The sequence below is a fragment of the Astyanax mexicanus genome, chromosome 5 (assembly GCF_023375975.1).
Source record: "Astyanax mexicanus isolate ESR-SI-001 chromosome 5, AstMex3_surface, whole genome shotgun sequence".
Lineage (NCBI taxonomy): Eukaryota > Metazoa > Chordata > Actinopteri > Characiformes > Acestrorhamphidae > Astyanax > Astyanax mexicanus.
In genome coordinates this window covers 51,467,624-51,480,695 of record NC_064412.1, presented here as the reverse complement: position 1 = coordinate 51,480,695, position 13,072 = coordinate 51,467,624, and the positions used below count along the sequence as shown (strand labels likewise).

Genomic DNA, 13,072 nt, shown 5'->3' with positions numbered 1-13,072 from the left:
CCCAAAACACACCCATGATTTATCAAGAGAATTAGTACACTTCTTTTGTGTGTTTGAAGCGACGCAATGAGTATTTCAGACACAAATGCATTAGTTAGGCTTGGTGCTAAAGTTAAATAATTAAATCACAAACCCAACTCAAGCTTAGTCCCAGTTTTGGGTAGAACACAGTTTCATTGCTTTGCAGCGTAAGGCTGAGGGGCATTATACCCTCTGACCAAGAGCATCTTTTTTTATACTGGCAATGGGTTTCTACACACATAAAATGTACAGCATTTCAGTTCCTTTTTAGGAAGAAAGTATGACTAAAAAAAATATGGTACTATACAGTATTTCCTTCCTCAAAAGCAGTCGCTGCACCACTGTTTGAGTAACTCATGAATGTCTTCTGGTACTGATTGTGTTTTGAATACAAGTTGAAGTTAAATGCTTACCCCGGTGCTTCGCAATCAGCAGACAGAGTCTGAACGAGCACAACTAACAGTTGCTCATGCTCTTACTGTGTATGTATATGTCTCTCTCTCTCCTTATCACTCTTATTGTAATGCTGTTCAGCACAGGAGTCTGTTGGTGGATGTATTAGAGCTGGTTTCTGACACTCACCATCAGTGTGTAGTGTTTCCCCCCAGGCTACCATAGGTTCAACTAAAGAAAACATATTATGATTAACTATCTGGCCTTGATGTTGTAGGCTGTAAGAGCAAGCATAATTTTCTGAGCTGCTACCTCTGTAAGGGCTGTGTCATATACTGTATATATATTCAAATCTATACTTTACTTAAACAAAATAAAAAAGAATGAAAATCGATTCTATTAATAATAATTATGCAAAGAAAATAACTAAAAATAGCTAAAAGTTATTTCTCTAATTAACTTTTCAGTAAACATTACTTTAAAAATGAAGCAACAAATTATCTTAAACTATTTAAGTAAATTCAACTTCAAATTCAGGCTTACATTGAAGGCTGCACCCACCTGTATTTTTAGGAGACACCTAGAGTTAATGCAGTTTAGTTGTGGAGTAAGCTTATTTCATTTTGCTTCCTTCATCCATACCTGTCAAGTCTCCCGTTTTGGCCGGGAAACTACCGTATTTTACTCCTCTTTCCCGCCGTCCTCCCGTATTAGTATTTTCCCATAAATTTCCCGTATTATATTATATAAAATATATATTATTGAGGAGACAGGGCACTGACAGCTCTGTGTCTCTTAACCAATCGTGGAGCTAGTTCAAGGAGAAAGTCCCGCCTTTCAGGAGAAACAGCCAATCAGCTGGCAAAGGAGGGTCAGTGTGGGGAAGCCCCCCCCCCGTCGCTGTGAGTTCAGGCAGCTAGTCGGAGCAGCTGATGTTAAAACAGATCTGGATATACAGCGATTTTTCTAAAAGAAAGGTAACGGTAGTTTAATCATGGAAACTGTGATGATTTTTTCTGATAGCTGCTTAAAAATACTCGTCTCCGAATAAAAACACACAGATTAAACCTTTAAAAAAAAAAAAAATTACAGCTGGTGACTCAGCTTAACTAGAAATGCGGAGAGGACCGAAATTAACTGAACTGATCAGGGGTGGAGTGATAAAAAAAAAAAGTATTAATTAAAAATTATTAATTGTGTAGGCCTCTTAGGACTAATTTTTACTGATGGAATATACTGTATCTGGTCCATGTCCTTTTAGCAAAAGCTCATGATACTATTTTCAGGTCACCATAAGTCATTTTGCAGAATTTGTGCACCCTTTGTTTAATTTTAAATCCATTAAATAAATAAAATATATATAATATAAAAGAGTGCATTTATGCCAAAAAATACATGAAATCTTAACTTTTTTATTAAATATCTAGAAAAGGGTTTTTAATTGAAAAAGAATTTTAAAAGAATGACATATGTAGGAATGTCAACAACATTTCAGATTCTGATAATCTAATTGTAGTGTGTAGAAGTGTAGTAGAAGTGGTTCACATGTGGTTATTTTAGATTTTTTGTAAACTTGTTTTAAAATGTAAGGTATACTGAACCTTCGTTGGGCTGGTGGGACGGCTTTAAGCGGACAGAGGAAAATATCCCTTATTTTTAAATCTAAAACTTGACAGGTATGCCTTCATCTGGAAAACATTAGTATTGCCAGAAAATCTGTCTTTATTGGACATAACACATTCTTGTTTTCTCACTACAATGATTGCTCAGTGACAGCTCACCAGCTCGCAGGTTCCTGTTGCTCAGACTCGAAGAGAGGGCGGAGCTTTGTTAGCCTTGTGATTGATCGGGGTTCTGCTGACGTCAGCCTCACTTTTAGCCACACCTGTTCTATAAGGAGGGGGACAGAGGAGCTAAATACTCAATTAGAAACAAAACTCACACTTAGATTCCAAGACAATATAATTGTCTTGTTTTTATTTGTGTCTGAGTCTTGATGATTGACATTAGACCTTTAGATCTTTGTGTGTAAATGTAATTGGTTTTTTATTGCAAAGCACTGTGACATGTCCTAAAAAAGTGCTACATATAAAAAAAGATTACGTACTCACCCACGTTTCAGGGTGACACAATTCACTCTGAAATGTTATGGTGTTGTGGTGTATTTTATGCACTGTTGTCATTACATAAGTCTGCGTAGTAATGTTATTGTACTGGAGGGTGTGTTCTGCGCTGTTATTGTGAAGGGACCGCGAGATTTGGATGTTTTGGCACTTTGCGGCCTCCACGTGGCAGCTTGGCAGAGGGATGATCCATCTGTGTTGACTGCATCAGTGACTGAGTAATGGCTCTCAGTCTAAGGAACTAAACCCTGCACAGCAAGCTCAGCACATTCAGCTATTGTCCCCCTCTGCTTCACTCACACACACACACACACACACACTCTCTCTCTCATTCACTTGCACAGTGGGAATGACTCCACATGGAACCCTATACAGTGCATCCAAATATTTGTGGACACCCCTTCTAATACATGCTACAATCAGCTACTTTAAGTGGGACCCATTGTGATAAGTGATAAGTCTGCCAAAAGATGTGCCGAGTGGTCCAGCGGTCTAAAGCGCTGCCACTATGAACGCTTGCCATCAAGCTGCCCATGCTCAGAGAGAGCAAAATTGGCGCTGCTCCCTCCGTGTGGGTAGATGGCGCTCTCTCCCCGCGTCACTCCTAGGGTGATGTCCACAGCACAGGGTGTCTGTGAGCTGATGTATCGGAACCGAGTCGCTGCGCTTTCCTCCTAGTGCTATTTGGCAATGCTGCATCAGCAACAGCTTGAAAAAAGCGTTGGCTGACATCACATGTATCGGAGGAAGCATGTGTTAGTCTTTACTTTCCTCATGTGTTGGGGCATTACTAGTGATAGGGGGAGTCCTAGTGAGTGGGTTGGGTAATTGGCTGTGCTAAATTGGGGAGAAAATGGGAAAAATCTGAAATAAATAATAAATAATAAATAATAACAAGCATGAACCATTTGGCTCCATGCCTAATGCCAGATGTGGGCTAATAGAGGGGTATAAAGCCTTTAGCATTAAGCTGTGAAGCAGTGGACCTGTGTTCTCTGGAATGATGGAGCTCCATCCAGGACTTTGGGATGGGATGAGTTGGCGGAGTTGGGGGTAAGTGAGGCTCTTGTTGTTGAATGCAATTAAATCATCATAGCAATGCTCTAAAAACAAGAATAATTCCTTCCCTGGACAAGAGAAACAGAACAATGTATCTTATCATCCATCCATTCATTCATCTATCCACCCATTTATCCAACCATCTGGAACCTCTGCATCACTTAAATGATGAATGGTGTTCCATCCAACACTAATGGGATGGGGTGGAGTGTTGATTATCCAACATCCTGACCTCACTGACATTCTTTTAGCTGAATGCAAACAAATTCTTATAACAATGTTCCAAAATGTAGTAAACAGTTACTCCAAAAAATAAACTTCTTTTAATTTTCAAGATTTCGAAAGAATAAGCAGGTGTCTCAATACTTTTGTCCATTTAGTACAGAAACAAATGCCCCCTCTGCTCTCAGAAATCCCACTCAGGCACACAAGCCCTATACAAACGTCTTTATGCGCAAATGCACAAATACAACACCCAGATCTGCCAGCCACCAGCCATACAACACACTCACACTCACACACTCACATACACATGGTGCTATTGTATTTAGAGCAAGAGGAAAGCGTGCCATTAGCAGGCTCACTGGTTCAGCACTAAAGGCTTTATAAGCTGGCAGTGATTATTTCATTTAGGGATGTCTTGATCCAATCAAGTGGATCAGTATCTGAGCCGATCCAGGCATATTATCAGTATCAATGGACCAGGTATCGGCAATTTTATTCCAAATCTTGTTCCAGGTCTTTGTTTTAACCAGTCCAGAGTCCAGAGCTTCTTCTGCTTTCCTCAAGGCGCCATAAGTGAACATTACTGTCCAGTCGGCAGCACAGAGGAGAGTTCTCATTAGGTAAATTTATTTAGTTTATTTAGAGTCTGCAATGTGGAGCTGTTTACAATGCAATGAATGAAATGAAAATATTCCATTATATCCATCAATCTATCAAACTATCATACAAATGCTCTGTTTTACCAGCAGGAGAACCACACGTATTTTGTGTTGTTGTTTTAAACCAGCAGTGAACATCATGTTCAGAACTGGTGATTTTTAACTAAAATATAATCCTTACAAATCCAGTTACTACTAAAGAAAATAAATCAATCCAGAAAAATGACCCGTTACACAAAGCAATGCTAAAAATAAAGTTATTTAACTTCCATATTAATCAACATTTATGTCTTATATTTACATAAACAAAGATTGGATCATTATCATTAATGGCTGATATTCAGCATTAAAAGAATTGGATCAGATCAGAAGGCAAAATAAACTGAATGGGACAAATCAGATGTTTTAATATTTCTGCCAATCTGGTTGCTGAATGTGCTTTTAGCAAAATTATTTAATTAATTAACTTGTTAATCTCACAGCAAACAGGCCTGAAGAAGCGATTGTACGCATGAACTGACTCGAGCATTTGCAGAGGAGAGATGTGAACCTGCACTGACGCACTTTGTCCTCTAGATTTCTCCTTGGAGCAATGGAAATTTACTCTGGCTTTCTGTCCAAAACCCAGCGCCATTCCAGCTGCTTACTAGCACATACCAATCACTCACACAGGCCAAAATGCATATACACACGCACACACGCACACACACACGGATTCTGTGTGGATCCCTATTCTCACTCATGTGGTCAACAACAGATTTTTACTTATAACACACGTGAATAAATCAGAAATGGTTTGGACCGGATGGAAAATGCATTTACTTTAAATTTTGTTCCACTGCAGACTGAATAAAAAAGGATGCTTGTCTGCTCAGTTACATTTTATGTATTATCAGGCCTGAAACACATTAAAAAAAAGCAGTTAAGGGGCAAATTAGGTCTAATAATGAGATACAAAAAGAAATAAATAATGAAGTGATTTTAAACAAGTGATGTCAACAGGGGATTGTACTTAAACAAAAATGACCACCCAAGGTTCGTCATGATACAGGGTTTTGTTGTACATTTGCTGCCATTAAAAACACCTCTTTTCCAGGGCCATCCATTCATTTTCAATAAGACAAAGCAAAACCACATGCTGCAAACATTACAAAGGCATGGCTGTGAAAGAGGAGGGTGCACGTACTGAACTAGCCTGTTTGAATTCCTGATCTGTCCCTAATAGAGAATTGTGAAACAAAAAATGTGACATTCACAATCCCACACCTCAAGAATGGGACAAAACAACATCAAAATCACTTGGGTTGACTAAGTATCCATCAATGCCAACCATATTTTAAGTACTGTGGAGGAGGGAGTACAATATTTTAAAGTGGTAAATGCTTCACTCTCTCAATTTGCTGTTGTTAAATTTTGTAGCGTTAGTAATAATATAAAATTAATTAATACTACAATCATTGATAAAAGTATATTTCTATACACTTATAGATAATAATAGTACTTTGTAAGGTGTGGCAGTGCCCTGTGCCGCACGCTTTGACCATGTGGGCTCTGTAAAGGATCTGGAAGCAGTATTAGGCCGGAATGGCCTGCAGATTCTTCTCCACTCTAATTTCCTGCTCATGACTTTGCAGCTCGTATGGCAGAGCCACATTAATACCAGCGGCTGCGATGCCAAAAAAGAACAGTGAGTATGCCACGTCTCATTCAGCATGAACTCCACACCACACTGTGCTCAGCCTACCTCACTTCACATTCACCAAGGGGTCAGTAAAAGTACAATCTGGTAAAATAATATTAAATACTTTTCATTTAGTCGTGGTGCATTTGATTTACTATATTTAAATGTGCCTAACCATTTCCAAAGGATAAATGACTTCTGCACAGTTTCATAGATGGATGGTTGGATTGTTGGATGGTTGTATGAAAGGATGAGTGGATGGAGAGATGGACTGTTGGATGACTCAATGAATGGATTGATGAAATAATGGATGGTTGGATGGAGCAATGGATTCTGAGATGATTGGATGAATTGGTGGATAAAATGATGGAATGAATAGACAATTGGATGGTTGGTTTTATAAAAGGATGCACAGTTGGATAGAGACATGGATTCAGGGATGACTGAATGAACGGATGGATGAAATGATAGATTATGGGATGAAGAAATGGATTCTGAGATGACTGGATGAATGGTTTGGTGCAATGATGGATGGTTGCATGATTGGATGAATGGTTTGAAGAAAGGTTGGATGGTTGCACAGAGAGATTGAGTGTTGGATAAGTGGATGAATCGTTGGAAGAAAGGATGAATAGTTGGATAGATTGTTAGATGATTAAATTAATTAATGAATGGGTGGCTGAACATATAGATTGTTGGAAGAAAGGATGGATGGTTGGATAGATTGTTGGATGATTGAATGAATTGATGGATGGGTAGCTGGATAAATGGACTATTGAAGAAACAATGGATGGTTGGATAGACAGATAGATTGTTGGATACTGTTCTATTATAACTATATAACTACCTGACCTGCATAGTATATTATTAGTGTGTTATTTGGGATTAAGTGTTTATAAGTGTTTGTGTTACATTTTCTTCCTTCATGGTGTGCTGATGTCTCTCTTTATGGGGTACTATATCTACAAACAGGGCTAGCATGCTCATAGATGCATTTATATCTCTATATAAGTGAAAATAAATAATATTTACCCTTACTCAGTTTTTAATATCTAAATATCCAAACACATACAAATATCCAGATATGTGGGACCTATTCCACTGGCAATACTTCTATACTACAGGGACTAGACAAGCTGTGTAAGTACACTTGCACATCTGTGTCAGCAAAGGATGCAACCTACCGTAGCTGAATGTATAAGTAATGTATAAAACAATTCACTCCAATCCAAAGCATACTTGAGTAAGTGTATATAGAAGCAGTGCAGAATAGCAGCAGGATGATGTAACGCTCTGTCCTTGGTTTCATTCCCAAGACACTGAATCAAGCAGCAGCCAAGGATCTTCTCCATTTAGCTGTGCCATGACATGCAAACCAACAAACTTGGCTGGGAACGGCTCACCAAAATGACTGGTGGCTTCTGCGGCCGCGCTGCTGTGGGAGGTTGAGTGGAAGATGTGGGACAATGTGAGAATCGTAATGTTCTCAAGAGCTCAACCACTACTATTCTATCAGCAGTTTACAAAAGTATGCACTTACAAACCCGGTGACCACTAATTTAAGAAAACCATTGTCCAAACAGCATGAGTTTTATAACGGAGAGAAATTTACAGCTATGCTATGTACGAGAGGACGGCGCACACAGCACTAGATATGCTGCCAGAGGAAGTGTAAGATTTATTGAAACTCTTTGTAAACAAGTCGTCCTTCCTGTTGTGAGACATTTATAGCTGAAAGTCTAAACACTGCCCGCCTTTCTCACAATTTACACACGTGTTGTCCATCCCTGAAACAAACAAGCAAAAAACAGTCATATGTAATACACAGTAGACCTAAAAGTTTAGTAATAAATATGAAAATAAAAATGACATACACTTAGGTCTAGGGCAGCTTGTCAACATAATCTTTTGCAATGTAATGTGGCAAAGATGGCAGCGCCCACTAAGAAAACAGGGGCTGTGTCCCAAATCACACACTACTACGTTAAATAGTGTGGTACAAATAGTGCACCACCATTAGAAATGTGTTTATTAGTGGTTTGGGATGTAGCCTTGTATTATTCTGGAGAGTGAGATGCGCTAAAACTGACACGGACAGTTCCTGAGTGCTTCGTTCAGATGACATCAGAACAGCCGCATAAGGGCTGCATCATAATAATTACATTATCGTACAATATATACAATATATCGTACAATATATACATATAATATATAAGAATTTTTGCTGACTTTAATGTTACACATTGGATATGATTTACTAAGCAAGAAAGGTCTATTAACATAAATTTGTATGTATGTAGACTTTGTATGTGTTTTTATTTGATTTAAAAAAAAAAACTCATATTCCAATACCAGTGTCTGAATATTATTAATAATTAAAAGTTCCTTGCACTTTAAATGGCTGTAACTGCATTAATATGCTCTTATACTGTATTCTCATTATGTCAGTGGCATCAAATCATTTTAAAATGACAATAACATGCAATTATTGTAATTATTTCTGGGACAACATATTGTCCAAACAAGAATAGTTACAATGACAGCTCCATGAATTATATTTGGGTTTAACATTGGGTTTTTGGGTGTTTTGTATTTATTGGTTTACTTTAGTGACTGTTTATGAGTGAGATAATAGCTTGAGTCTGTACTCCATTATTCATAATTATTCATAATCACACAGAATACCTAAACTACTGCCCCAGGAATCTAGTGTTTAAGTAAACATTTTGATACTATTATTTTAAATAAAGGGTTGCAATCACTTAAAACAGAGGTTACTTGTTAACACAAAAGTATTTTTATTACAGATAAATGTCCTGAAGTGCAAACTGTGTGTTTTAAGAGGAGATGATAATTATAAAATCTTAAAATATAATGAGAAATACACACCCACACAAAAAAGGTTTAGAAAAATACATAAATTAGCTCCAAGAAAAATTGATAAAAAATAACCATGGAGTGATAACTGATTAAAAAACATTACAAGGTGCACCTCTACATACACTGTGTGATTGTTAATCATCAGAAGCTTTTAGAAAAAGTTTCATTCAGTGTAGAACTCAGGTAGGACGGACTGTGGCTGGCCTGTGAACTCTGTGGGATGTTTTCCAGGTTGCCAGATTGGAGCAGGAGTGGGTCACCTGACAGGTTTAGGCCAGGCACCATGACAGTAGTTTCCTCTGAATTGGGTTGCGAGGTGTTTTGGTGAATGTACTCAGGATCTGAACTCTGGGTTATGGCGATGTCCTGAAGATTTCTGGATCTCTCAATGCTGGATAACCTGGTTCTCAAACGAGTGACCTCTGACTCCTGAGGAAAAAAGGTTGTAGTTAGCAGTAATAAAGTGCAAGGATTTTTTCATGGATAGATTGATTGATTGATGGATGATGTATTAATGGAAGGATGGATGTGTGAGTGGGTGGAAGGTGGATGGAAGATTAGATAGATGATTAGTTGGAAGGATGGATTTATAGGTGGATGGATGAATGAATGTGTGGGCAAGGGGGAAGGATGAATGGATGTTTGGGTGGATGATGGGATGGATGGGAGAATGGTTGGATGGAAAGATGGATGTTAGATAAATGATTGGAATGATGGATGGATGGATGAGTGAATGGATGGATACGTGAATGGACAGACAGGATGGATGGATGGGTGGAAAAATGAAAGAATGGGTGTGTGGGTAGATCAGTGAGATGGTGGATGGATGGGTAGGTGGCTAGATAAATGGTTGGATGGGTGGATGGATGGATAAATGCATAAACAGATAGGTGGACAGATGGATGGGTGGATAAAATATTGGAAAGATGGATATATGATGAATGATTAAATAAAAACCTCTGTCTAGAGATGTTTTTCTACTAAATTTACCTGCATTTAGCTACAATAGCTTTAGGACGTTGGATGTACAATACCCCACCTATCTCATCTCAAAAGAACTGGATGGTGTACCTTCAGCAGCAGAGCCTCACTGGTGAGCTGCAGAAGCTGTTCACGAGTGCTCAATTCATCCAGCAGGGCGGCGCTCTTCTGATTGGCCTGGTCAAGCTGAGCTCTGCTGTGCTGCAGCTCCTCACTAAGGTGGTACTGAGAACATTGCAGAGTACTGGACAGTATGAACAACGCAATGACAGCAGACTTACTCTCTGAGAAATCAGTTTTTGTCCCATGACCTTTAGCATATCAGTATACATCTCTGCAGAGAATACTGCTTACTCAATACATACCCGCACTCAAGAGCATGTGCTGGTGTGCTGGTAAATACCTCTGCTGGTATCTGTTGTTGGTTCCTGAGTGTGTGAAGTTCTTCAGTGAGTTTGGAGATGATGTCCTGCAGTCTGGACACCTCCTTTGCTGCACTCTCCTGTAGCTTCTCCACCTCCTGCTCCACACGCCACAGTTCCCTCTCCTACAACAGCAAAGGGCACAAAACACAAAACATCTCCAACAACTGATTCTATCTCAACACTCTATTTCCAAATATTTGTATATCATTTATCTACTTTAAGTTGCACCCATTTCTGTATGTGTATTTGCACATCTGCAATGTCAGCAGTGGGTGCAACCTCAAGTAGCTAAATGGATGCATTAAAAGTGGTATTCGCAAGCATTTGCATATTTAGTGTACCTGTGTAACACTAGCCAAATACCACAAATATATATGTAAATGTTCTTATATACAAATGAGGTTATTTTTTTGCTTTAAGGTATATTCTTAGCTGCTGATATGCCATCCTGTTGACCCTATGCTGCTAATATCCCTGTACTCTATGCCCCTATATACTGCATATACAAAAAAAAAAAATCAAGAGACCACTTCAGTGTCTGAATCAGTTTCTCTGATTTTGCTATTAATAGGTAAATGCTTGAGTAAAATGAACATTGTTATTTTATTCTATAAACTACGGATAACAATTTCTCCCAAATTCCAAATAAAAATATTGTCATGTAGAGCTTTTTTTTTTTGCAGAAAATGAGAAATGGCTGAAATAACAAAAAGGATGCAGAGCTTTCAGACCTCAAATAATGAAAGGAAAACAAGTTCATATTCATAAAGTTTTAAGAGTTCAGAAATCAATATTTGGTGGAATTAACCTGTTTTTTGGAATGAACCTCCATCAGTCTTTCACATTGTTTTTGGATAACTTTATGCCACTCCTGGTGCAAAAAATTTAACAGTTCAGCTTGGTTTGATTGCTATTGTTATCATCCATTTTCCTGTTGATTACATTCCAGAGATTTTTAATTTGGTAAAATCAAAGAAACTCATAATTTTTAAGTGGTCTCTTATTTTCTCTTATTTTTTCCAGAGCTGTATGTATTATAAAATATATATAAAATTAAATATTTAATGTTTGTGGGATTAGGGGCAACAAACCCCTGAATGTGCATATTGGTATTGTATTAACGTGAATCACTTTATGAACGCACGACTGAACCCACAGTCACAGTCACTCGCTGATGACTCCATAATCCTCCTGGCAGATTTTACAGGATTGTATGAGTGATAGTAATGTAGCTGCCTAATCCCACAGCAAACCATCTGCCTAATCCCGCACGGCCCATTTTCGCATTTACTTGATGCCAATTAGCATTGACACACTGGCAGAGTTGGCTGGCATGAGGGATGTGTTTGTGCTGTTTGAGTGTTTGCTGATGCCACACCTTTTCTTTGCCAAACAGGATGCTGTCCTGCAGCTGAAAAGTGAGTCTCTCACAGTGATCCTGCAGCTCCTGCAGCTCCGCAGACACGTCCTGCAGCTGCTGGGTCTGATCTGCTGCGTCCTAAGGGGCAGGTAGAAATGCACATAATTGTGCACCATACTATTAAAAGTTACATAGAATACGTGGACAAAATTTAAATTAAGTTACTCTCCTTCCCCAAAGTTACAACAAAACAGCAAGATAAAAATATAAATATAAAAGACTGAGAGACACTAAATCTACAATACAACAAGGTCACATATATAGACATTCGTGAGATAGGGGGAATGGGGGAATAAAGAGGAAATGACAGTACCAGTATATTAAAAAAACACATATAAACAGTAGCACAAATATAAAGGTATTAATCTTAAGGCTGGTAAAGTGCAACAAGTGCAAAAATTATTAAATTGGAATTAACAAAATAGCGTATTATATATATTAAGGACTCAAGCAGTCATTATTTATTTATTATTAAGTTAATAATTATCCTAACACTTATAATTAAATAACATTTATGAAACTAAGCAGTAAATTCTATAGATTCAACAGTGAGAAACTGAGGTCTAAACCCACATATAGATTTTTAGTGCCAAAAGACTTAATGTGTAAGCTGTGTATACTATCTGATGTCTGAAATAAATATACACTGACAATTTATTCATAATCTTCCCCTTTTCCATGCAGTTCAGACACTCAGACAGTTTGTAGGTTGGGCATGCAGTAACACAATAGCATTAGACACACTAGACCTCATTATGAAATGACATAGACATGAATAGGACAAGACAAGACTTGCCTTTGCTTTTGAGTCATTCCGTCTCATTCCCAACAGCCTGTACCTGTTGACTGGATGTATCTAGTCTCTTTCCACAGACTAGATACAGGCCGACTATATTTCACAAAAGTATTTCACAAACTACTGTGGTACACTTTTAACGCCCACTCTTAAACCAGTCCCAGCAGGCCTTGCTCTAACAAAAATATAACCCTACACAGGGTTGTGCTGCTGTGGATTTCCAATGCACTCAACAGTGCGCCTTCTAATTCAGTGCATCTTATGTATACATTTTAGGAGTTTCAGTTTAGTTCTCCAGCACCGGGGCTAAAGAAACATAAGCAATAGCTGCTATTTCCCTGTTCAGAGGGAAGTATTATCGGTCTGTAGCCTGCCCCTAACCCCAGCTAGCACTGCTGGAGCAGTTAGC

General features: G+C 38.3%; 1 protein-coding gene across 5 annotated transcripts in view; it reads right to left on the bottom strand.

Moving 5' to 3' along the window:
* Window positions 1–8,980: 8,980 nt before the first annotated feature.
* Window positions 8,981–13,072, bottom strand: part of si:ch73-389b16.1 (cytoskeletal protein Sojo) — a 28,477-nt gene continuing 24,385 nt past the window's right edge. For all 5 annotated transcript variants that reach the window (XM_049479302.1, XM_049479300.1, XM_049479304.1 and 2 more), the window contains exons 20-23: window positions 11,826–11,945; window positions 10,426–10,569; window positions 10,113–10,247; window positions 8,981–9,470 (exon numbers count right to left, since the gene is read on the bottom strand). In XM_049479302.1, coding sequence (XP_049335259.1) covers window positions 9,183–9,470; window positions 10,113–10,247; window positions 10,426–10,569; window positions 11,826–11,945 — 687 coding nt within the window. In that variant the 3' untranslated portion in view covers window positions 8,981–9,182. The remainder of the gene's footprint in view (window positions 9,471–10,112; window positions 10,248–10,425; window positions 10,570–11,825; window positions 11,946–13,072) is intronic.